Raw genomic sequence first — 26,330 nt, 5'->3', positions numbered from 1 at the left:
TCTCTGTGTAGGTTCTACATGAGCACAGGTAAGTGTTCTGGAATTTCCCGTTCTTTACAGTTTTATCCCTAATACTATAATCCACACAGTCCAGTGCCTTTGCATAGTCAATAAACAAGCAGGGAAACATCTATCTGGTTTTCTCTGCTTTCAGCCAAGATGCATCTAATTCAGCAATGCTACTCCTCATTCCAGACCTCTTCTGAATCCAAACAAATGAGAACAATTCATACACAGTTTGTTCATGTCATTGATGGTAGTCCACCCAGGTAGCACCACGTAGCCCACTTCTTCCTGTGCATCTGTTTCCATCCCTCCTGAACTGTGTCCTTTGGGTAAATGCTGCCCTTTTTTATCTTAAATGTTAAATGGTTGATGAGTGTGATGAGCGTGTACCCCCGTAGGCTTGCTTTCCTGCTCAGGACTGTCTATTTGGCTAAAAATTGAGCCATGGGGGTGAGTCCAGTTTCAGACCTATCTGAGGGGTAATATAGTCTGTGGGGTTCCATCAGTCTGTACCCAACCAGTAAGCATGGTCTTGATCCTATATTACCTCCTAAATGGTTGGGCGCCAGCCAGTTTTTTGGGTGCAGTGACTGTATTCCTTCCATCTTTTGATGCTTCCCGTTTTGATCATTTTGATCATTGAATATTCAACATAGAATCCTTCAATATTACAATTCAAGGCTTGAATATTTTCTTCAGTTTCTTCAGCTTGAGAAATGCTGAATGTGATCCTCCCTTTTCGTTTCGAGCTCCAGGTCTGTGCCCTTTTCATCATAAAACTTGGTCTTCTTGAGCTGTCCTTTGAAATCTTTGATTTCGTGTCTTCCATTTACTTTACGTTCAGGAAACATGTGGCACTGTTGGGTAGGCACTGGACTGTTAACCTCAAGGTTGGCAGTTCAAACTCACTGGTGTAAGAAACTCTAAACAGGATGGCTGCAGTCAGAACTGATGCCATGGGACTTAACCACAGCAGCACACTTTACGTTCAAGTCTCTTCCGACAGCCGTTTTCATCTCGTTCCTGTTGTCTTTGTAATTACTTTCGGCTGTCTTCATGTATGGTGATGATGATGATGTTGTTAGGTGCTGTCGAGTCCATAGCGACTCATAGCGACGTTTTGTACAACAGAGCAAGACACTGCCCGGTCCTTCGCCAACCTCACAATTGTTGCTACGCTAGAGCCCACTGGTGCTGCCACTGTGCCAGTCCATCTCTTTGGGGGTCTTCCTCTTTTTCTCCGACCCTTCAGTTCACCAAGCTTGGTGTCCTTTTCCAAGGACTGGACCCCTCATGTCTGAAGTAAGAGAGGTGAAGTCTGGACATCCTGGCTTCTAAGGAGCGTTCTGGGCTGTATTTCTTCCCACACAGGTTGGTTTTAATATTCTCCTTCAATACTAACACCATAACTCAAATACGTCGACTCTTCTACGATCTTGTTTACTCACTAACTGTCACATGCATATGAGATGATCCATGTTTACTCTTAAACACTTAGAAGAAGAGGTCTTGTGCAGCAGGTTTGCCCAGTGGAATGTCTCGCTTGATTTCTTGACTGTTGCTTCCATGAGTATTGATGGCTGATCTTAGCAAAATGGAAGTCTTTGCCAACTTCGATTTTTTTCTCCATTTATATGGATGTTGTTTATCAGTCCAGTGGTGAGGATTTTTGTTTTTTTTACATTGAAGTGCAACCTATAATGAAGGTTATGGTCTTCGATCTTCATCAGTAAGTATTTTAAGTCTTCTTTGCTTTTAGCAAGCAAGGTTGTATCGTCTGCATATTGCAAGTTGTTAAATGAGTCTTCCTCCAATTCTGATGCCACGTTCTTCATACAGTCCAGCTTCTCAGATTATTTGCTCAGCATACAGATTGAATGGAGTCCTGGTGTGGTGCTGTGGGTTAATGTACTGCATTAGTCTGTTTGAACCACAAGGTTGGCGGTTCAAGCTCACCAGCTGCTCCTTGGAAACCCTGCAACGTTCCCTGTGGGTCAGAACTGACTCAGTGGCACTTAACACCACCACCAAAACAGATTGAATAAGTCTGGTAAAAGAATACAACCCTGGCACACACTTTCCTAATTTTAAACCAGTTGGCCTATGTCCAGGTTCCTCATGAGCACAGTGCGGTGTTTTGGAATACTCATTCTCTGCAGTGTTGTGCATAGCTTGTCAGGGTGCACACAATTGAAAGCCTTTGCTAGGCAGTAAAGCACAGGTAAAAACGGATGATGGCCTCTCACAACTGACGGTCTTCCGTAGTCAGTGTTCCGTGCCTTACATCTCCTGTTGAGATGGTCTCTACATTTAAGTGGAATATACAAGGGTGCTTTAAACGTTTGTGGGGAAGTTTCTTTATCTTTTCATTTGATGTTTCTATGAACTTTTTTTGAAGCCCCTTTGTACTTAAAGTTGTACTTTGGCTCTGTCTTGTTTTAATTTTCTTCAGTTTCCATTTCAGCTTGCACATGAGTAATTGATGGTCTGTTGGTAGTTTGCACCTGGCCCTCTTCTGACTGATGATACTAAGCTTCTCCATTTTTTTTTTCACTGTCATTGATATGGTTCCTTGTATTTCATTTGTGAGGTGTATCTCTATAGTCACCATGTATATTGTTGAAAAAAGACATTTCCAGTGAATAGGTTGATGGTCTTGCAAGACTCGATCATGTGATTTCCAGTATCTTTTATCACCAAGGCCATATTTTCCCATTACTGATCTTTCTTTGTTTCTAACTTTTACATTTCGATCATCAGTAATTATCAGTTCATTCTGATTGAATGTTTGATCAGTTTCATGCAGCAGAAGTTGGTAAAAATCTTCAATGTCTTCATTTTGGTGCCTAAATTTGAATAACAGTCATATGAACCGGTCTTCCTCGTAGCCATATGGCTGTCACCCCGAAGAGCTCTTCTTGACACATGTGATGCTGTTCCTCTTCAGTTTGTCGTTCCCAGTGTCATAGACCCGACCAGTCCTTTACAGCTCACTATTACCTAGGCTACTGATCTTGATGCGGTCCATTTCAGTTCTGATGCCTCCCAGTTTTCCTAGATCCATACTCCATGCATTCCATGTTCCATTATTAATGCGTGTCGGCAGCTGTTTCTCATTTTAAGTCTTGCTGCAACAGGGAGCGAAGGTTCTGTCATTAAAGTCAGCTCTGCTGTGGGGTGAGCTCCAGCCTGCGAGGCTCATCTGCTGGCTCTGTTAGAGCGCTGCTCTAAGGGTTCACTGGCCTTGTCTTTCAGAAGTAGGTTACAAGGCCCTTCTTCCGAGTGTGGACGCTCCACTGAGGCCTGTCCACTGTGTGTGATCCTGCTGGGACTCGAAATGCCCGTGGCAGCATAGAACAACAAACTGACACATGAGTGGGGGGGGCTATAACAATAATTCCTGTGTTTTTATCATTTGATCATGTTAGGGTGTGAGTCTCACTGTGCGGCTGTTGCTCTGGGACCAGCAGAGTGAGCTTGCACACATCTGTCTGTTTTCCATTCTGCCTGAATTTTCTGCTACACCTGTGACCACGAGGGCAGCTAGGTTCTTGGGCCGATTGTTGGTGGATTATGGTTGGTGTCTGTGCTCTGTTTGGAGCTGGTGATAGAGTGTCACAGAAAACACTTGATTTCAGTTAAAACATGAGATGAACTTTACTGTCTCAATCTGTAGCCTGCCCCTTCTTCTTGTCATTGATGGTGATGGTTTGGTGGGTAAAGGGGTGGTTCTTTAGCAGGAACTGTGCTGGCCTAGGGGTGTTTGGAGGAGTGGGTGAGACAGATGCTCACAGAGGTGTGGCTGCACGGTGCTCAGAAAGACTAACCAGCACTCGGATGGGGACGGCCCAGCCTCAGATAGTGTGGCATAGGGTAATGAGTGTTCCCAGTTGAGTTAGAAGCGTCGATTTCAGTCCGTGTGATAAGCCTCCTTGTGTGTAAGTCTGCTCACTGCCCTTGTCTACCTGGGTGTCCTTTGCAGCTGACCCTGTGGCCACTTCCTCACTGGGCTCCTCCAGGAGTGGTACTGTAGCCACCGCCCGCCCACAGACCGAGTGCCTATTGTCATCCTGTGTACACTGCCTGGTCTCCAGCCAGAACCGTCCCCTTACTGGGGAGTTCTCTGGTTTCTTGGAAGGGTCTACCTTCGGCACTGGGAGTCAAAGTAGCACTTGGTTCTGTCTTGCGTTCTCGGAGTTTTATTCCTGGAGATGCTTCTATCTCTTGTGCAGTGATGGCTTTGAGGGCTGACGTGGCTGGCCTGTCGGCTCAGTTGCGGACAGACGGGCCGACACTGGGCATCCCAGGTGTACGGTGCAGTGCGTATGTAGGTGTGTGCAGACGCAGGGGAACCGCCGCCAAGGACAGCTACACCGGCCTCTCTACTGTAGTGTGGAACGTAAAGGCGTGTTTTGAAAAAACTGCATCAGAGCGGCCCTGAAAGAAGCAGTTTTACGGAGTTAAAATAGAGCTTCTGAGTGGTTGGTGATTTTAGTTAGATTAACCCTGTATTAAACATGGACAGCGAGTGCAGTAGAGAAGAGGGCCTTCTCATACGGGGCACACAGTCTGAATGGCACATATTGCACCCACTCGTGGGGGTCTCGGGAGGTAACTGGGAGAGTAAGAAAAGAGAGGCTCCTCCCACGTGTGGTCAGAGGGGCAGCCTAGAGGTACTGATTGTGGCGCTTTTATTTTTCTGTTGATAACCTTTTACAGTAGCTTCTGGCCATGCGGTGGGCTGTTTACCTGAGAAAGATATGAAATGGGTTTATTGTGAGCAGGTCAAGGGGCGCATGTGGACAAGCCACTGGGTGGGCTGTGCTCCCTCCACAGGGCTCATCCCTCACCCACACGGCTGGGGAGCTTTCTTACTTTGATTTTGTCTTGTCAGTATTTTTAAATCCATTGCTTGCTACACGATTTGGGACTGCTATGCAAATAGAGCTGGATGTCCTGTTAGAATAATATTTTAAAAGAAAAGCACATCGCAATAAAAGCTGTATAGAAAAAGAAGAAGAAAAGACCACTCTGAGTTGGAATTGAAAAACAAAACACCCTTACTTTGGTCTGGCGTATCTTAATTTCACACTGGTGTCTTTGCTCTTGAGCATCTAAAGAGGTCTCGTAGAGCAGGTTTGTCAAATCATTAGGGAAAAAAAGCTCTGCCCGGATGACAGCTGGTTTAGGGTGCATATGTCTCTGTGAGTGGGGGGCCGTAGGTGGGGGAGCATCTCTGAAGGGACAGAGTCTACCCAGCTGCTCCCTGGCGGGTGTCCACCTCTGCTTACAGGCTCGGTGGGCAGCTGGCCTGCTGCGGGTTTGTCCAGTTTCTTGGAGGTTCTGGTGACTACTTGGGGAGGTGTGATTGGGCACCAGAGTGGGGTGCCTTTTGGAGGCGAGTTAGGGGTGGGGGAGCCAAGGAGGGAGGGAGACTTGCTTTGTGTTCTGTGCCCTCCTCAGCAGTCCGGGATGGCAGTGATGACAGATACCGAGTGATGTTTGCCTTGGAACAGTGGCTTTACGGCACTGACTTACTGTTCTGTAAGGAAATTGCCTGGTTAACCCCTGAAACTCTTCAGGGCAGCTCTGGAGAAACTTCTCGGGGAGCAGCACTGTGTCAGGCCTGGTACAGGGGTTCAGGGACCCACCTGCCACACAGCCTGCTGGGTATCTCACAGCCCTGTAATCCAGCACGGTAGAGTTTCTACCACAAATAGAACATTCTCATGAAGTGGGACAGTTCCCAGCTGTTGTTAGCTCCGGCGCACTTCAGGGCCCAATTGGTAGCCAGTGATTTCAGGTCCGGGTGTAGAGGTCTTGCTCTTTGGATTGTGGGCCTCAAAGGCAGATCATATCGGAGGGATATGGAAAAGAACAGCTCGTAGGTGACTGTCCTCAGTAGCTGTCATGTGCTCGCCACCAATGTCCAGCCTGGGCCCAGCCTAGCCTAGCCCTTCTCCTCAGCCGGCGCAAAGTGACAGGCTGCTGCTTTGAATCCATAGAAGCATCTGTGTGGTCTGTTCACTCCTCTACCCTCAGTCCCATCCAGCCTTGCCCTTGGATTTGTAGTTTCTGACCTGGCCCTTTTCCCGGGACTGCTGTAGGAGTTTCTCCATAGTTTCTGTAGTAATTGTGGGCTGGTGAGTTGGTTCCCTCTCAAAGCTCCCCGGGAGAGGGTTTCTGAGAGTGGTTGGTGGGGTTGAACCGCCGACCTTGTGATTACCAGTCCAGTGCTTATCCTGCAGTGTCACACCAGGATTTTACTTGTCACTTGTATATGCTGTTGAGTCGGTTTCTGCTCCTACCGCTCTGGATAGGATTTCCGAGAACGGCTGGTGAGTTTGAACTGCTGACCTTGTAGTTTTAGCAGTCCAGTACTTATCCTACGGTGCCCCACCAGGATTCTAGTCCCCCCAGTCAGGTCTCCAAGGCTGCGCATCTTTATGGGAGCAGACTGCCACATGTGGCTCTCTCAGAGCAGCTGGTGGGCTCAAACTGCCGGCCCTTTGGTAAGCTGTCCAGTGCTGAGCCCACTGTGCCACCAGGGCTCCTAGTCATGTTAGCGTTCTGCTATTTCTGTTCCGTGTGATCCACTGCACCAGAGCCTGTGTGTGGAACTTAGTATAGAACAGGAGCCCCCAGAGCCCAGTCACAGCCCATTGCTTGTCTTCAGAACGCTGCTCTTGACATCTAGACAATGGAGTTCAAGATCTTTGTTTGCTCTTGAACTTCACCAACATGGAGTCATGCCAGATGGCCTTAGCGGGGTACATGGGCTTTTCACTGAACCCTAGCTTTGTGTGACTCACCCGTGGTTTTGCGTCTAGTGGAGTACTGTACGGTGGAAATACACAGTGGTGTACATGGACTTGGAGCTTGATTTGGGCTGGTATGGATCATGTTACTCGGCATGATCTTGGTGATCCATTTGGAAGACTATCTTCTGACAGGCTCCGTGGGATCCCTGTAGGCAGCTTTGGATACGTTGCAGGGCTCTCCTGGCTCAGAGGATGTGGGTCAGCAACAAACACGTTGGAAATCTTTGTGCTGCGATGTCTCTGGGCACTGTGTGAGGCGGGGAAGCTAAAGCAGCTTCATAACTTCGGCTCTCACCTGCTTCCCTGTAATGAAGGTGACCAACTTTTCATCCCATGATACGTTTTCACCACCTGAAAGTTCAAGAAACTTAAATCTGAAATGGCTTCTCCTCTGCCTGTAACTCCCCATGGTCTCCCAGCGGGACACTGCGGCCAGGACCCGCATCCCACGCCCGTGTTGTAGGGGCTGTTCGTCAGATGAGTGCTCTGCCCCGCCTGTCTTTACCCACTGTGCTGCTGCAAGGTCAGCACTGGACTGCTCCCACAAGGTTCGCGGTTCAAACAAACCCACCAGCTGTTCCTTGGGAACCCAGTACAGAATAGCGCTACTTAGCAACCCCAAGCTCTTGGGCTTTGTCAGAGGACTCAGAGGGGTGGTGGGGTCATTTCCTAAGGAGTACCAGCTCCCAGGCAGGCTCCTCCCAGCTGGTGTCGGGGAGCTCCTTTCTCTGTGGCCACTCTGCGGACTCACACGTGCTTGCCTCTCCAGTCACAAAGGGAGGCTTCATAAAGGGGTGCCCGCCTGCTTCTGGCGGACTGCTCTTACTGATGTTGTTGGTAAGTGACGTCAAGTCGGTTCTGACCCAAGTGACTCTGAATAGAGTTCTCAAGGCTGCAAAACTTTGTGGGAGCAGACTGCCTCATCTTTCTCCTGCCGAGTATCTGGTGGGCTTGAACCACTAAACTTGTGATTCCGAGTCCATTATTTATCCTGTAGAATCACCTTACTCCCTTTTGCTGGCAGTACCATTCATAAAATCCATCACATTTCCTACACATGGTGTGAGAAATGAGTGAGAGAGCCAGCCCTCCGTGCAGGGATAGGATAAGAGATGACACTCAGGGCTTTCAGTGTACATGTAATCGGACTGCAGATGGACACTTCTGTGTTCTGCTTTTTATCACTCGGGCTTTTATTGTTCCAACAAATTTGACACCGCCCCATAGTAAATACTATCCCAGGCCTTGGATATTGGGCTGCTGGTCCCAGCTTTGGGCCTTACCTCCAGGTATCTGTGAGATACCTTCTCCTGGGGGGTCCTCGGGACCCTGTCAGTCCTGGTGTTGGTCTGCGTGGGGAGTATTTCAGACACATACAAGCATCCTGGAACTCCCAGGGTGCTTGGTGATGAGGAGTGGGTGAAGCCATACGCGTTTGTTTCAGTTAGAATGTGACCAACGCCTAGTCTACAGAATGGCTTTGATAGAATTTTAAAATCCTCCCCAAGAGTAGTCCATTTAATCTTACTCCGTCCGAGTTCACTGGCCTTGTTTCCGTCTGTGTTGGTTTTTCACTCATGTAGCATGCTATGATTTTCATACCAATATTGATGATAGTTTTTCTGTAAGTTACGCTGCTCGTGTTGGTGGCTCTGTTTGTCTTTGCTTGTATCTCAGTGACTTTCTAGGGGAGCAGATGGAGCCCAGCCCTGCTGCCCTGAGCAGCCTGTAGCCATGGCTGTGAGCAGTCAGGAGCCCGCTTTCAGGTGGCTCTCACCTGGGAGTTGATGCTGGTGTCCTTCTTGGTAGCCGTCTCAGGTGACCCGGACAGCACGCCTGCAGTGGTGAGGGTCAGCCTTGTCCTCTCACGCTACGTGAAGCAGACGCTGGGCACCATGCCACACCAGATGCCACACCACCAAGAGGTGGTGGTTGTTTGCTGGTGTATCCGAGTTCATTTCTACTTGGTACAGAGCAGACGGTTGTGGGGTGTTAGGAAAGTTGGTGTGTGATTGGATGGTAAAGAAGGGGGTTCTCTTTTTTTCAGTTTTGTCTTGTGAATTGAGTGAAAGTTCTCAAAGTCCTGGTTTTTACATTCAGCAGATGATCCACTGTTTCGTCTCCACAATGGCACTGCCCCCATGGTAGCAAGTTTTCCCACATCCTTCTCTTTAGTTAAATGTTGGCCTTTTGATTCTGAATGAATGACCATTCCATACTTACCTGTCTACGGCTGGGCTAAAAACTGGGCCCTAAGGGTGAGATCCTTTCCAGACCTGAAGAGGGGGGTCGAGGGCTGTAGCCTGGGGTTCCCCTACTCTCTTTCTGACCAGTATGCCTGGGCGCCTGGAAGTTTTGTTCCACATTTTCTTCCACTCTGCCTGAGATGATGCCATCAGAGCAGGGGCAGCTGGGCACCATGGAGTTCTGACCTCAGAAGCGTTGGACTGATGCCGAGCCGCTTCACTTCTCATCCCTCTTCGTCTGCACAGGGAGAGGCCACTGGCTGCACCCTAGATAGCTGGGCTCATGAGCTTTTACAATCGCAGATGCTCCCCCCCGAAGTAGAATGTGTAGAGCATGGCCTTTGTGGACTGTTTGGCCAGTCGACCATGGTGTCCCCAGGGCTGTGGTCCCGAGCTCCCAGGCTTATAAACTCCAAAGTTCTCCTTCTCGTCTGCTGTGTGCTCCACTCCATACAGAGACTCCCTTTCAAGGCTTACGTATGTGTGGGTACACTCAGGAGTGGGTTTCTCTTGACGTCTTTTTGGTGTCTTGCTTTTTAAATAATGAAAAGAGCCAGCCTGCATAGTCTACAAGGTGGGCAGGGAGGGGCCCAGCGCTGCTGTTGCCCTGGGCCTGGCACCTGGAGCATGCTGGGGACTCCGACACAGTGGCCTTCCCAAAGGAGCTCGCCCACCAGTAAGCAGGCTCTGCTCTGGGAAGCCCCATTGGTGGAGGTGATGTCCCAGTGACCGGAGACCAAGGCGCTCCTCTGCTGCTCTTGCTCCTCACGGACTTCTGGGAATGGTCCCCTGAAGTCGTGCGGAGGGAGGACATGTGGGGGGGGGGAGCTCAGTGTCAGGACGGATTTGGATATCTCTTGTTTGCCCCATGAGAACTGAAAGTGTTTTTAGTAGTTAAAGGGAATGCTTTTTCTCTCTTAAATAAGAAACCCTCTGTAAATGGTAGATGGCTTCGTATGCATGTGTATTTATTTTGACATGCTAAGTGGTATTTGAATCTTTGTTTTAAACCTGCTTCAAGACCTGTAACCGGTTTGGGAATTTCATTTTAAAGGAGTAGCATTTTTAAGTGATCTCCGCTGTCATTTCTTACAAGGAGCCTTGGTGGCACTGTGGGATAAGCATTGCCTGCCGACCACAAGGTTGGCAGTTCAAACGCACCAGCTTCTCTGCAGGAGAAAGATGAGGCTTCCTGTTCCCATAAAGAGTTACAGCCTCAGAAACCCAAGCCCGGTCATTGTGAGTTGGACTCCACTTGATGGCTGTGGATTTAGTTTGGTTCGGTCAGTTCCTGCTGCCTGGCTGGTCAGTATACTACCTTCAGCCGTACAACACCGTATTCACAGGCAGTGGTTAGGTTAGGGGGCCCTCCGTCCTGCGTGCCTTCACCGTCATTCCACACACAGCTCATGTTCTGTTTCCTTTCCAGGTGCACGTTCCGCTTCCCCAGCACAAACATCAAGATCACGTTCACTGCCCTGTCTAGTGAGAGGAGGGAGAAACAGGAGGCGCCCGCATCGCCGGTGAAGCCCGTGCAGCCTCAGATCTCGCCCCTGACCATCAACATTCCAGACTCCATGGCCCACCTGATCAGTCCCCTGCCTTCCCCAACGGGCACCATCAGGTAGAGTGGGCACTATGGCTGTACCCAGTGTATCTCACGTGACCCCAGTCTTCTGCACTGGGCATTCAGGCCGGATGCACTGAAGGGACTAAACAGCTGGGAGTCCTCACTGCTTCCTGGGCTGTACAACACAGCGCTCAGATGCTCCTGTCTCCTCGCAGGGATCTGTTGTTGTTAAGTGCCACTGAGTTGGTTCCTACCCATAGCGACCCTGTACAGGGTTTCCGAGGCTGTAAATCTTTACAGGAGCAGAGAGCCTCATCTTTCTCCTGCGAAACGGCTGGTAGTTTCAAACTGCTGACCTTAAGGTTTGCAGCCTGATTTGTAACCACTACGCTACCAGAGTGCCATGTAAATGTCAGGGGCTAAAGACTGAGGTGTGCGTTTTGGATGTTGGGTTTTCGTAGATTGTCTCGATTTCATGTAGATTCTGAAAACTTGTCTTTTTAGTTATGGAGCGCTGCTGAAACAGACTTGCCACAGGCAGAGGGCTCTAACAAACAGATGGATTTTCTCACACGCAGGGAGCTGAAGTCCAGCTGAGGGCGCCGGCTCCAGGGTCGGCTCTGGAGGAAGGGCCCGGGCCCTGTGTCTTCGAGTTTTCCTCCTGGGTGACCTTCATGTGGCTCGGTGGTGTTTCTGCACCAGCTCACTTGTTGAATCTTTTCTATTTCGAAAGAGATGGACTCAAGACTCACCCTCGGCTAGTCCTGCCTCATTAACATAGAGAAGACAGCCCCTTCCCTAATGGGATGTAGCCATGGGCGCACAAGTTAGGGCTGACAGCACGGACTGGGGGGGACACAGCACAATCTGTAGCAGTTGTATTCTGGATTGGCTGCTCTGACCAAGTTAAAGGGCCGAGTTGTAGCCTCCTAAGGATGGGGCGTGCTCTGGAAGCAGAGAGCTGCAGACTGAATGCACGCACACTGTGCCCACAGCCCCGTCCTCCTCGGAGCACACAGTGGGGTTCAGCAGATGGCTCCCATAGAACAGCCCAGGACCACACTGGGCCAGAGTCAGGTGGTGGGGCTGAAGGGCAGGTGCAGCAGGTGTTGTGACTCCCGGTCTTCACCTGAGTGGAGCACATGTCCGGGTGTCTTGTCAGGTGTCAGGACACAGCAGTGGGTCACTGTAGACTGCTCTCCTACCATACAGGAGACCCAGGTTTGATTTCTGGTCAGTGCACACGTCTGTCAGTGGAGGCTTTAAACCTGGTTCAGACTAAGAGAGACTAGGAAGAAAGTTCTGGCGGTCTACTGACAAAAGCTAGCTAATGAGAACCCAGTGGGTCACAGTGACCTCGCTGACGACTGCCGTGGTCCGTTGTGCATGGGGTCTCCGTGAGTTGGGGGTGTGCTCCATAGTAGCAGCTTGTAACACCCTACCATCATGTATGAGTAGTTCTAGACCCGGGGGCGGCAACACCTCTCTCCTGAGGGGGCTTTTCGCCATCCCTGTCTGAGTAAGCGCTTGTCCCGAGATGAGGAGGGTGAGGGAAAGGTGGGAGGGGAGCCTTGGGGCGCAGGCTGCTGGCCGTCTGCAGTACTGAGGGAGCAGCTGGTCGCCACCTGCGCTGTCCCAGGCTCCTGTCCGTGGTGGGTGGTCCCACCCTCGGTGTCGTCTCATGGTGGGCGGCTTCATTCTGATGGGCAGTCCCACATCTGGGTGTGACTACTTGTGGCTTGTGCAGCCCCGGCCATCTGTCTGTTGTCTCCCTGTCCCCCCGTCCCCGTCCCCCCCACTCCCGCCAGTGCTTGGGGTGCTGGGGAAGCTGCAGCTGTCTCGTCTCTCTGGTTGACGCAGTCACCGTGTGACTAAATGGACATGTGTGGGAAGGGAAGGCCGTCCTGTGCCTCAGTTTCTCCTTTGGTGGTGGTTCCAACTCATAGTGAACTTTATAGGTTTCTGAGGAGTGGTTGGTGGGTTTGAACCACTGACATTGTGGCTAGCAGCCTGGTGCCGATCCTACAGCGCACACCAGAGGCGGTGGTACTCCTGGAAGTAGACACTGCCCACATTGTGACTCAGGTGAACTTGACTTTCAGACAGAATCCCAGGAGTGGCGGAGAAGGCCTTTGGTTGTGTTTTCCTGGAGAGCTTGTGACTGAAACCCTGTCCCACCTCTTTGTCTCCACAGCGCTGCAAACTCCTGCCCATCCAGCCCCCGTGGGGCGGGCTCTTCAGGGTACAAAGTGAGCCGTGTGATACCATCTGACCTCAGTTTAATGGCTGACACCACACAGCCGGAAAATGAGAAGGAAGCCTCAGGTGGTGACAGCCCCAAGGTAATGCCGCAGTCGGACATGACGCCCTGAGGCGGGGGAGCCTGGAGGGAGGGCTGGCGGGCGGGCAGGCGGCTAGCCAGTGACCGTGGTGGGTGGCTGAGCGCTGAACTGCTAGGGGAGCCGAGTGGCCAACAGTTTGAATCTGCCCTGAGCCCAACTTTGCCTGGAGCTGAGTCTGTCTGTCCGTGAGTTACCTCTGTGAAAGAAATGGAGAACTTCTAAACAAAGGTTTCTATAGAACAGAAAGTTGGACTGAACCTCCAGCCGCAGAGAAGAGCTCTCCCAGTGTGGAGTCCTGGGGAGGACACGCACATGCACTGGATTTGGTGCCACGTACGCAGTCCTGTTATCACACATTGACGAGATGTGCTGTCTTCACAGAGCAGCTTGCTGTGTAGACAGAGGCTGAGGACGCCATAGCTGCGGGGCGTGGCCGTCTCTTGCACAGAAGCAAGTAGAGCTCACGTGTTTTGTTTCAGATGCTTTGTTGGGTGCTAACATAATAGGTCCCAGAAAATAGTGGCTCGGGACCTGTGGTAGGTTCTTGGGGAGTGGAGTTTGTGAGCCAGGGAGGGTACACGGATCTGTCTGGGAGACTGGCTGTTTCTGCCTCTTGTCACCAGGACTCCTAACTTGGTGGCTGCGTGCCATGGAGTCGGTGCCGACGCGCAGTGACCCTGTACAGGGTTCTTGAGGCTGTAGATCTTTACGGGAGCACAGAGCCTCATCTTTCTCCCACGGAACAGCTGGACCTTGCGGTTAGCAGCCTGATTCGTAACCACTAGATGTATATAAATACAGAGATTTATATCAAAGAAGGAGTCCTGGTGTGGCACTGTGGGTTAATGCGTCAGACTGTAAAGCCGTTTGAACTGCAAGGTTGGTGGTTCAATCTCACCAGCTGCTCCTCGGAAACCCTACACAGGGTCGGAATCGACTCGATGGCACTTAACAACAACAACGTAGCACAGAAACGGCTCACACTTGTAGAAATGGCAGGTTCTAAGTCTGCGGGTCAGATGGCAGGCTGCTGATGGCTCCCAGGGTCGGCAGGCTCCCTAGTCCAAGTGCAAAGAGCCAGAGGTCGGATGAGAGGCCACTGCAGGACCCAGGTCCAGCCCTTTCAGGTGGTCAGCTGCTCATAGCAGATCTCATCCTGGGGAGTACCACGTCTTACAGCCAAGTGGGCACAAACCCCAACTATCAGAGTGCTTCTCCTGGTGTGGGTGTGTGACAGGCTTTTCTGTCTGTGTCACATATTTTGGTTAAAAAAGGGTTTTAGAAACAGAAAAAGCTTACAAGAGTGTTCTCTGAAAAGCGCATGCTCCACGGTGAGGGCCCCCTGCCAACTCTGTCTGGAACAGGAGAAGCGTGGTCACCGTGGAGACCGTATAGCCTTGTCAGCCTGGTCTCAGTGACCAGGAGATGATGGCTGTTTAAGACAGGTGCCTGTGCCCCTCTGGGTGCCAGTGCTATAGGTGGATAACGCTGTGGGTTCACAGTGTCTTTATGCTGACCGCTGAGTCAGCTGTGTGGACGCGCCCCTGCCTTTGCCTCTGTGTACTGCCCGCTTAACAGTGCAGACAGGCACTCAGGTCCGCCCTTGTGGGTTTCTCGCCATCTTTTTTTTTTCCCAATAAATTTTGCTGTGACTGGAGTAAATGGTTATAGACCAGATCATCAGTTTTACGTTGAACAAATCATCACTTACCTTACTTCCCCATGTTTCTTCTTTCCTTTCCCTCTACCCCCCCTTCTGAATTTTGTTCTTAGGTGAATGCTGCACTTTTGCACTCAGATAGCTGACCATTCTGTGGGCTGTGCCTCACTGATGGTGTCCCCGTATAGCTAGGAGTGGAGTGCATTCAGTTCCAGACCTGAAGGGTGGCTCAGGTCAGGGTCGTGGGATTTCACGTTTCCATCTGACCAGTAAGCCTGGTCTATTTTATGATTTTGAGTTTTGTCCACATTTTCTCCCACGCTGTTCAGACCTTCTGATGTGATCCCTCTCAGAGCAGTTGGTAGTGGTGTAGTGGGCACCATCGAGTTCTTCTGGTCTCGGAGTCACGGGGACTGACGTTCACGTGGTTCATTACTCCTCTGGACTCACTGATTCTGACTGAGTGTCTTCAGTTTTCATCGCTCCTCTTTCGTTCATACATGGAAAGACCAGTTTGCACCTTAGATGGCATTTTAAGTTTTTATTGTGAATCATGTGATAGTTGACATGGGATGACATTAGCTTTACATTCATCCTATCTTATTTCATTTCATTGCAATGATTACAATTCCCTGCATGCATCATCAGACAGCCAAAGGGTAACCCCAGAAGCCTGCCCCACGGCCATCAACACAGCCCCTCTCCCTCCCTGAGTCTAGAGTCCTCAGCCGCTCCATCTCTCCATGTCATCGTCTCTGCTTCCATCTCTGGTATCACTGCTTCTCTAGACAGGGTCCCGCGCTCTGCTCTTCTCCCTTGATGGTCCCAGGGTCCTCCGCTCCTGGACTACAAGATCAGCCACTCCCCTCCTTTTGTTATAAAATATCTACCTTTACATTCCCAACCCTCACAGTCAGTACTGATAACAGTTATTCACTATTGAACCACACGAGTCTTATCCCCATCTCCTTTCACCAGCCCTGTCCACACAGGTTGGAAACCACTCAGTGGAGATTTTACCTTCCCCCGCACCATATGGAACTAGGTTCCCTCTTGAAAGCTTGTAAGCCAGTTTCTTCATGCCTTTGTAGTGCTCTCCCCCCCCCCCACCCCCCCATTTTGGGTAGCCAGTGTCGAAGTTGCCCATCCCTGGCAACCCTGTGTACCGAGGGGTGGGAATGATCCTTGCTGTAAAGATTCGTTCCTCTTTTGAGCTACTGCATCCATAGGTGTAGGTCAAGTTCATCAAATTGTATCAGATTACCTTTACTTCCCCTCTTCTTTCTTCCTCTAGTTGAGTTCTGGTCATCCAGCCATAGAAGCCAGGTCAAGTGGGTACTGTCTGCAAGTGTGGGTGTTCTTGTGCATCTCCCCTCACTTCATATCAGCCGGACCCATCACTCTTTGCTCTAGTCCTCTGTGGCCATGTCCCTGTCCCTGGGCCCAGGAGTCATGAGCTTTTAAGATCCCAGTTTCTATTCCCCAAAGTAGGATGTAGAACATGGTCTTTGTGGACTGTGTTAAGCCAGTTGACCATGGTGTCACTTGAGAGTAGAAGTTTTAGTTTTTAAATTTCCCATAAATAGTATCATCTTACAGGTATTTTTTATAGCTCCTTTCTCACTCCGTGTTATGTTATGTGTGTAGATTGTGTATGGGGCCTGAGGTGCCCTGAGCTCTGGGAGCAGGACATTCCAGCCTGTGGACATGGGGTCCATGCGGCACTGTGGGCAACGCCACTGTGGCTGCGTTGCTCTGGGATTCTTGCCTACAGCTCCACGCGTGGGGAACATCTGCCAGGGCGCCTGTTTCTAGGGTCTTCGCCCTTCATTGAAGGGTTCTACTTTATGACGCTTTCCACTCTGCTACTTAATTCTCCGTATTTTCCTAAATAACTCCAAACCGGTAAGTTTTATAGTAAGGAAAACTAGATCTTTTCTCAGCAAGACTGAAGACAGCTAAGAAGCGTGCGTTGTGGTAAATGTAGTCTGTGGTGTGATTACTGTATATGGTTACCTCTTCTCCTCTCCTTCTCGACAGGATGACTCAAAGCCACCGTACTCCTATGCTCAGTTAATAGTACAGGCAATTACCATGGCGCCTGACAAGCAGCTCACCCTAAACGGCATCTACACACACATCACCAAGAACTACCCCTACTACAGGACGGCAGACAAGGGCTGGCAGGTAGGCTGTGGTGGTTGGTGCTGTGAAGACTCACTCTGCTAAGAGGGCACCCATCTCACCCCTGTGTGGAAGGTCTGAACGTTGTGTGTCCCCATGACCTGGAAAGCCAGTGACCCTGCCCAGCAGACCACTGCCCCTTCGCAGGTCCCCTCTGAGCGCCGTGTGTGGCAGTGCCATTGTTTGCTTCCCACGTTAGTCACCTTGACTGTTGATCAGACGGTGGGGCAGGGATGAGAGGAGGCAGGTAGGACGTGAGCCAGTGGACGGTGTCTCAGGTCACGACGTAGCCAGGAAGGACTCCCGGGAGTCCTTCAGTCTGCTTATTGAATAGGCAAGCCTTTGGAAATGTGTCTGCTGGAGCTATGTGAGGCTGGGCGGAGCAGCCAATCAGCAGTCACCAGCAGTCAGACCTGTGTCAGGGACTCGGGCCTCCAAAGCCACTGACGTTTCTCAGTTCTTGTTGAGCCCCGTCAACGTCTCGATTCTGTGAGCGAGCAGTAGAGTAGCAGTGTGGTGTTTCATCTACAAAAGTGAGCAGAACATGACAGGAGCTGGAAGGCGAGTGAAGCAGGTGAGCCTTGTGCCCTGAGGAATAGCAGGCTGGGGCTGAGGAGGGCACGGGCATACGTGTGCAACCTCTGAGAGCCTGGAGTCCGGACAGGAATGTGGTGAATGTCTGGTGGAGGGCAGACGAGTGTGGTGCTGGTGCCCCGGCAGGCTGGGTTTGGGTGGCAGCTACGGTCAGGAGAGGTGGAATGGGAGGCCTCCTTCTGAGTGGGTTTAACGAGAGCAACCTGCCGTCTCAATCCAAGTGGTAGCCAGTTGTGTGCTGCCAGATGACCGTGTGCTTCCTGGACGTCCGAACGGCAAGGGCCTTGTGGTGCCCTCCAGGGTGTTTACCGGTTGTGGTGGCTCTTCAGCCAAGCCTCCTATGTCCTGTGTTCTGCAGACTGCCTGGTGGAATGAGAAGACGCAGTCAAGCCTGTCGGGAGGATGGGATCTGAGTGTTACCACATTCCCAGAGCTAGAAGAGCAGCCCCCCGTCTGGAGGGTCTGAGGCCGGGCTGCTCTGTCCACGGGTAGCATGTTGTGCGGTGCCACCTGGGTTTGCTTTTCTGAGTTTACGTTCTTGGCGTCTTCCTCCTGCTCCACACTGAAGACGTGAGGGCCACTGCTCAGGGCTCCTCGCTTCTCTCTGTGGCCTAGCTGAAGGTGTGGCTTGGGTATCCGCTGACTCCTCTGATAAAGCACTTTATGAAAAGGCTAGTAAGTCTCTGCTTCCAATAACCTTTGTAAGCCCTCGAGCAGACCACACGTGGCCCCTCATTCCTGGAGCTCTTCTGTAGCACTTGGCTGTAAAGTGACTTGGACACGTGTCTTCCGGTGGGCAGCCATGCTGCGGGCAGTGCAGAGCTGTGGACGTGGCCACGGTTCTGTGAAGCATAAATGGGGGCAGTGAGAGTCGAGTCTGGAGGCTGCAACCATTTTCCTCTGAGTCATTGCCAGTCAGCACGTGTCATGTGAATGTGGATGCTTGAGGAGTTGACGTCAAAGCATGATGTCAGCTGGTTTTGCCTGTGACCTGGGACGGAAGCTGTCCCTGAGGGTGCAGCCACAGAAGACCAAAGGCTCACGAGCTCCTCATGGGGCCTGTGGTGCTGGGGTTTTGTGACAACAGGAAGAGAGCTAGGAGGTGAGATCCCACTTTCTCCACACCGTCACAGGCCTGTTGTGAGCACCAAATGAAAACATGGAGACCCCTCCGCCTTCCTCTGCTCTGCAGTGTGCTTTGTACTAACGGGTTGATGAAATGTTTATAGAAGATGGGCTGACAACAGCTTTGCCTCCTGATGGGCAGGCACTACTGGGACTGACTTCCTGGGACCGGACCGGAAGCACCTCCCACATCACCTTTTCCTGAGCCCCAGTCTCTCCAGTGCCCACCTACCATTTCCTCCCTGTGCTGCACCCTGTGGCCCTGGTGTCCAAGGCCAGCAGGAAGTACTCACCGAGAAGGCAGTGCCCCCCTGAGCATGGCGCTGTGCTTGGCAGAAGGGAAACACTGAGGCATCTGCTTGGTGTGGAAACATGGCCACACTTTTATTTCTCAGGAAATAAAAGATGAATTCTGTGTTTCTGTTTTTTGTGTGTTTCATAGAATTCGATTCGCCACAATCTCTCTCTGAATCGTTATTTCATCAAAGTCCCGCGTTCGCAGGAAGAACCAGGTAAAGGGTCCTTCTGGCGGATAGAGCCTGCTTCTGAGAGCAAACTGACAGAGCAGGCCTTCCGGAAAAGACGGCCTAGGGGCGTGCCCTGCTTTCGAACCCCCCTGGGACCACTCTCCTCTAGGTAAGGAAAGGAGGCCACACAGGTCTCCTTCAATGCTTATGGGGGTGTGGGGGTTTGGGGACGAGTCGGAAGGGCCTGGTGGGTTTACCCTCAGTGCCAGTCACGTGTCGCACTTGTGGCCTTAGTGAGGTCGTGCTTGTTAAGATAGGAACCTTTTGCTTGACTCAGTGTGATGATCCCACGTTGACCGATAGTTTTTCTCTTTAATTTGGCACACGAAACGTTTTTAGCTCCTTAAACCGAAGGTTGATTGATACAGTATTGCTTGGCCTGGTTTTGAAATGACAGCTGTTTAGCTTCATTCGTAGATACTCTGTCTTTAAACACACGATAGTATCAGTGTTACACTAACTCCAGTGCCCTATGGTCTGACTGGAGCGGGTGCTGTGTTTCCTCGGCTGCGGGGCCCATCAGAGCTGTGGAGATGCCCACGTACACTTAGGGCAGCCACCGGGCAGTGGGAGAGGGCTTTCCCTGTCAGCATCCACTAGCTACTGCTCTCTTGTCTTCTCTGGACAGCAGAAGTGCCCCCGCCTCTCCCAACCACGCGGGAGTGCTGTCTGCTCACTCCAGTGGTGCGCAGACTCCCGAGAGCCTATCGCGGGAAGGTTCACCAGCCCCCCTGGAGCCTGAAGCGCCAACCACGCAGCCCAAGCTCGCCGTCATCCAAGAGGCTCGTTTTGCCCAGAGCGCCCCAGGTAAGTTGTCAGAACTGCGTGCTGCTGCCGTGTCCACAGGGAAAGCTTAGCTCTCACAAGTCCTTGTTTTAACGAAAGACCTGCCTAATGCCCTGTGGGAGGGAGCACAGTGGCTCTGTAGCATAAGCACCGGACTAACACACCACAAAGTCCGTGGTTCCGGTCCCTCAGCCGCTACGCAAGAGAATGATGACGCTTTCTGCTTCTGTAAAGGTTTACAGTCTTGGAAACCCAATATGGGGTCTCTGTGGGTCAGAACCGACTCAGTGGTACTGTACAACAACAGGTGCCGTATATTCTTCATCTGGGTGTAGGGTTAACAATTGGAGGTCGTTTCACAGGCTCCAGAACACCCACAACAAGCACTAGGGCCTTTCCAGGGGCGCTCGGTGACTGTCTCTCAACTGTGCTCTCTATGTTAATGTTCTAAGGTGCCATCGAGTTCATCCTGACTCAGAGCCACCCGCTATAGGGTTTACGAGGAGCAGCTGGTGGGTTTGAACTGTTGACCTTTTGGCTCACAGTCCAGTGCTCATCCAGTACACCAGGGGACCGGTACTATGTGTTGTTGTTGTTGTTGTTATAAGTACCTGAAGTAACACAAAACTCAGCATTGAAAGTTCCATGAAGACAGGCCCCCAGATTCACTGTACAGACTAGACACTGATGGTTGTCAAGTTGGCTGTGACTCGGTGACCCTATAGAGGCTTTCCGAGACTCAGACTCTGACGGAGTGATTGTCTGTCATGGTACGGGGCCTGTTCCGTAGAGCACAGTGCTCCCGAGGCACCAAGTGAAGTCAGCTCTGACTCAGAGCCACCCTGGGTAGGGTTTCCGAGGAGTGGCTGGTGGGTTTGAACCACCAACCTTGTGTTTAGCGGCCCAGTGCGGATCCTACAGTACCACCCAGGACTCTCAAAACACGGATTAGAATGGGGGGACCTTGCTGGTTTGCTTATTACCAAGTTAGGGCGCAGAATGAAAACGTCTGCCCTGGCAGTCTGCAGGCTTTCAATACGTGGTCTAGTGAGGTTGTCTCCAGTCAGTTGGTAACATGTGTGTTGATAAATGGGAATTCCTGGTCCCCACATGGTGCCTGTCCTGGCCTCGTATGTAGCACTTGGTCTCCGCATCTCTTTCTAATCTCAGCCCAGAACCAGCAAGAGCTGGATTGGCAGAGGCTGTGTTACAGCCCAGCTGTGTCTAAAGTCGCCACTTCCCCTGGCAGACACTATCCCACCAGCACTATGGTGACCAGGTGAGCGTGTCCGACTGTGTCTGCCTGCACCTGTCCCGATGATGGATGCCGAGAGCTGTGAGCAGACAGGCTTTAAGGGGCCCCCCAGGGAGCAGGCTGGAGTCACATTCCACACCCAGAGGCACCTTGGGAGAAGAACCTGGTGTTCGACTTCTGAACAATCAGCCACCAAGACCTCATGGTGCACAGTTGTACTCTGATATGCTCTGGGGTGCCCCAAGTCAGTGACTCGATGAACAGTGTGTCCTGTGTCCCCTCACGAGCACCCCTGGACTATCCTCGGGCCTTGTACGGGATGAGTCGTGGCGCCTCACTAGAACTTCTCTCCCTCAGGTTCCCCTCTGTCCACTCAGCCGGTTCTGATAACTGTGCAGCGGCAGCTCCCACAGACCATCAAACCCGTCACCTACACGGTGGCCACGCCCGTGACCACGTCCACCTCCCAGCAGCCTGTCGTGCAGACAGTCCACGTGGTCCACCAGATCCCCGCGGGGGCGGTCACCAGCGTGACTGGCTTGGCACCAACAAACACTTACGCAGTCGCTGGACCTGCAGTGGTCACCCAGGCAGCCGTGGTGACCCCTCCCAAGATGGAGCCACAGGAGAACGGAGAGCACAGAGAGGTGAAAGGTGAGTGTGGGCCTGTGTGGTTCCTCCAGTCACCTCTGGACAACTCGTTGTTTGTCCAGTCCTCTGAGTCGTGGTGTCCTTTGCTTTCAGTGAAAGTGGAGCCTCTCCCTGCAATTGGCCATCCCCCCCTGGGGGCCACCGGCCGGGTCATCCAAACATCCCCGTCCACACCCGTCCAGACGGTCACCATAGTACAGCAGGCACCTCTAGGTCAACACCAGCTACCAATAAAAACGGTCACTCAAAACGGGACTCATGTGGTACCAGTCGCCGCTGCAGTCCATGGACAGGTGAACAATGGTAAGAATTGCCCAACTGTGTCCTCGGGTGGGAGTGACCAGAGCCGCGTCGTTCAGGAGAGGAGGGCTCAGCGCTTCCTTCCCCACAGTTGCCACCAACTGTCTGAGGAAGTGTTCGGACTTCCCAGGTCCCACTGCGTCGCACCAGGGCAACGGGCAAGCACTAAGATGCACTCGCTCTCATCGTACCCTGGTGTGTCCCGTGGTCACCCTGGGATGTGGCTGCTGGCACTTGGCTTCCTCGAGTCTGCCCAGTGGCGGGCTGCTCCTTGGTGTGCGTGCTGTTGAGTGCTGGAGACTGCGTTGTGGACAGCAGAGGAGCTGGACACCCTTGAGCACTAGGAAGGGCCCATAGTGGGGCAGGAGTCTTGAGGGGCTCGGAATGCCTGCTCCAAGCATTGGGGGAGCCGTTCAAGCCAGCTTCACAGTATGTGTGGCGCTGCGGGTTAATGCCAGGTCGGTTTGAACCACCATGTCTACGGTTCGAGTTCACCAGCTGCTCCTCGGAAACCCTATAAAGGGTTGCTGTGGGTCAGAACCGACTCAGTGGCACTAACAGCAGCAGGGTCATGAGTGGCAGTGAGGGTTTGGAATGGTCCCACCCAGTCCTGCTGAGCCTAGTCGTTGATTTGATCAAATATTCTCCTCCTGATCAAGGTACTACAAAGCCCCCTACAAAATGTGCTGGTGGAGGTGTACTGGGAAGGAATCCTGTCCTTGTCTCCATATTGTCGGGGGACATACCATTCCACCCACACACAAGTACATCATGTTGTTCCTGAGTGAAAAAGAACGCGTTCCTGCAAACAGTCGGCAAGCGGCTGCCGAGCTGCAGTGGGCTTTCAGGGAACTGAGCTACTCTCAGAGTCCGGATGTGGTGCAGTGGGATATCTGCAAGGTCGGCGGTTCAAATACACCTGTCGCTCCTTGGAAACCCTATACAGGCTCACTATGTGTCAGAACCAACTCAAGGGCGCTTAACAACAGATGCTTACCCTCACCTCTGACCCTTATCCCTCCTCTGCAAGCCTGCTTCACGTTCATTTCTCCCAGCCAAGACCTCCGAGAGGGCAGTGACTGCATTGCATTGGAGGGTGGGCAAGTAACGGACTTTTTCTCTCTTGGTTTTCTTGTTGAGATCACACACAGCAAACCATAAACCCAGTCAGTTGAGTCATGTGAGCATCCCGCCCTCCGTCTCTGAGATGACGCTCCCCCTCTGACAGATACTCAGTGACCCCACAGGAAGAATTCTTAAAAAGCGCATAATGCGCACGCCAAACTGTTGTTTTTGAAAGTTTTTATTGTGAACTGAGTGAAGGTTAACAGCAGAGCAGTTTTCTGCTCATCACGTCCTACACTTGATTTCATCTCTGTGGCCTCAGCTACTCCGCTTCATCCCTGAGCTGCTCATTTTCACCCTCCCTCCTTCCGAGACTTGCTGACTTTGTACTTCGATCAGTGTTGCCTATTAACCCTGAAAGCTTGAGCATTCCTTACTGCTGTTAGCATCCTGCCGTAGAACTATCTGCTGAAAATGGAGCCCCAGGCCATCCAGATCTTGGTTTCCTTCCTATTGGGGACCATCTGGTTCTTCTGGTTCACGTGATCCATCATTTCATTGGACTCGGTGATTCCAGTTGTTTCTAGCGCTCATCACACTGCCTTCTTCCACACTGGTTGCATCTTAGATGGCTGCTCATAAGGTTTTCAGATTCTAGTCACTTCTCACCGAAGTAGGTTGCGGACCATTGTCTTTGTGGGCTGTGTTGTGCCAGCTGCCCATGGTGTCCCCTCAGACTATGGTCCTGGGCCCCCAGGCGTTTGTCTAAGAAGTTTTCATCATTTGCCCCCATATGCGCCACCACATTCATATCGATGTGTTTGCAGTGAAGCAGATCCCCATGGACAGGTGTGTCTGTGAAACCTTTCAGTATCTGTGGGTATATTCTCCCTCCCTCCCATGCCTGTTCGCCTGTGTGTCTATCCCTGCGTCTACCAGTAGGACACAGTTGTTGCAGGGCTGTTTATATAACAGAATTTACCTGATTCCCTTTAACCCTTACATTCCTCCCTCTTGTCACCTTGCTCCATCTTTCTTCTGCTAACCTCCCCCTTACTGTACATTACCTCCCCGTCACCCAAGTTAATATGTCTACCCTCAAGCCAGTGAATTACTACTCCCTTCCCTCCAATCCCTGGCAACCATTAAAGAATGTTTCTTCAGTATGGAGACTTTTTCTTGAGTTTTTACAATAGTGATCTCATGCAATATTTACCCTTTTGTGATTGACTAGTTTCACTCAGTACGATGTCCTCCGGATTGTGTGGTGTTTCACAGATTTGTCGTTTTGTGTAGTATTTCATTGTGTGGATGGAGCGGTTTGTTTATCTTCTCCTGCTGTCATGCTAATAGTGCAGCGATGAAGACAGGTCCCATATACCAAGTAGCGGGCTTGCTGAGCATTTGTCTTGACGCTGGAGTGCGATGAGAATTTCATGGTGGTTTTAATTTGCGTCTCTAAAGGCTAATGGTGGTGAACGTTCTTTATAATGTTTGTTGGATGTTGTTTGGTTTTAAAATCACTTCAGAGCAGGGGTTTATTCAGTTTCCATGAATCCAGAAAGTCTAGAGGCCATAAGAATTTGGAATTTTGTTCTGTGTTTTCCCTCTTTGGATCAGGAGTCATCTATGACCAAAATGCTGAGTGGAGGTAGCTGGGCCCCACCCAGTTCTTCTTTGCCTCAGGAGTCCGCTGGTCACCAGTGGGGCCCCTTTCTGCCCCGTGATTGGTGGCCCTCTGCTGTGAATTTTGTAACAATTCTGAAATCAGGAAATCTTTCAGAGTTGTTTGGCTTTACCCAGAAGCCCCTGGGAGTGGGACAGGGTGGTGCTGTGTAGAGAAGAGCCAGTGGGGAGGAGGGGATGAGCGTCTCAGCAGTATTGGGGATCCCCTTTCTCTGAACTAGAACCGGCCTCCCCTGCAGTGAAAACATGCCCTCTGAACACAGTTACTCTGACGAATTAGGATTCTCAAAGCCCAATCCTAACTAAACTGCAGGGCTGAGGGGGCTCGGAAGGGTGGGCAGGTCCTCGAGGACGCACACTGTCTGCTCAATATGGCCAGGCCAGGGAGAGGAGCTGGATGGCCCACCGGGAAAGGTGGGTGCTGGCCTTGTGAGATGCTATGGGGGGGGGGGTGGCTCTGTGGGTAGAGAGAACACTGAACTGTGGGCTCATGGTTCTAACTTGGGGTTTCTCTGCAGCTGCTGCAAGCCCCTTGCACATGCTGGCGACCCACGCGTCGGCGTCCGCATCCCTGCCCACAAAGCGCCAGAACGGCGAGTCACCAGAGCAGCCGGAGCTGAAGCGGATTAAGACGGAGGACGGGGAAAGCATTGTCATCGCTGTGAGTGTGGACGCGCCGCCCACAGCCGTGCGGGAGAACTAGGCACGAGTTCTTCCTCCGCGAAGTGTCAACTGTGGTGCCAAAGGAGGCGTGCCTGTGCCCCGTGTCGCGTCGGACGCTCCCACTCAGTGGTAAAGGGCCCTGCGGTTGGACTTCACCCCTCAGCACTGAAAACGCAAACCCGGGTGGCCTTAAGACTCCTTAATTTAAAACAGAAATCACACTTGAAAAAAAACCACACACAGCAAAACCTTGATCCAGAGGCCACGGTCTCCTTCCCTCGCCGGCCGCAGCGCTTAGCCCTCCGGGCCTCACTTCAGGACCGCGAGTCTCCGGGACCGGGCCTCCACACTGGGACAGAGGCAGGCCATTCACCTGCCACCCTGTGTGCGCCGCCGCCACGGCAGGCGCTGGTAGACAGTATTTTGTTGTTCACATGTGGAATTAGAATATTTTGAGGTGTACTTTCTTTCTTTACAAAATAATGGGGTCGTTGGCATTTCAAATCACTCCATTTCTACTCTGGAAATTTTGGAATCACACAGAACTTTTCATGGGAACCCTCACTTGGGGAGAAGAAATACTGCAGCTTCTGTTGTTTGTTTTCAGCCTTTGGAATGATTTCCTCTTATTGTCCTGTTAGCGCTCACATGCGCGGCTCACATGCGCAACTCGGGTAGCTGCAGATGGTCTGCGTCAGGGCGGCTTCCCGATGAGGCGACCCGCCGCTCCCGGGCTGCATGTGACGATGAACCCCAGGCGCCGGGGCCAGTGGCCGATGGGTAGAGAGATGCTGGGACCCGCCCAAGCTGCACCGAGCTGTTTCTTTCTTGCTCCTTTTTGTTGTTTCT

At 51.7% G+C, this 26,330-nt stretch overlaps 1 protein-coding gene across 1 annotated transcript in view; it reads left to right on the top strand.

The window, feature by feature from the left end:
* The window catches only part of FOXK2 (forkhead box K2), a gene marked incomplete at its 5' end in the record, with an annotated part of 32,205 nt that extends 6,684 nt beyond the window's left edge, over positions 1–25,521 (top strand). Inside the window, 8 exons of the mRNA XM_006869615.1 lie at positions 10,503–10,697; positions 12,838–12,985; positions 16,686–16,832; positions 18,991–19,184; positions 19,707–19,882; positions 21,474–21,770; positions 21,861–22,070; positions 25,337–25,521. Of these exons, the coding sequence (XP_006869677.1) occupies positions 10,503–10,697; positions 12,838–12,985; positions 16,686–16,832; positions 18,991–19,184; positions 19,707–19,882; positions 21,474–21,770; positions 21,861–22,070; positions 25,337–25,521 (1,552 nt within the window). The remainder of the gene's footprint in view (positions 1–10,502; positions 10,698–12,837; positions 12,986–16,685; positions 16,833–18,990; positions 19,185–19,706; positions 19,883–21,473; positions 21,771–21,860; positions 22,071–25,336) is intronic.
* Positions 25,522–26,330: the final 809 nt, after the last annotated feature.

This window comes from Chrysochloris asiatica, unplaced genomic scaffold, assembly GCF_000296735.1.
Source record: "Chrysochloris asiatica unplaced genomic scaffold, ChrAsi1.0 scaffold00132, whole genome shotgun sequence".
Lineage (NCBI taxonomy): Eukaryota > Metazoa > Chordata > Mammalia > Afrosoricida > Chrysochloridae > Chrysochloris > Chrysochloris asiatica.
Note: the sequence above shows the minus strand (reverse complement) of the source record. Positions and strands in the feature narration are given on the sequence as shown.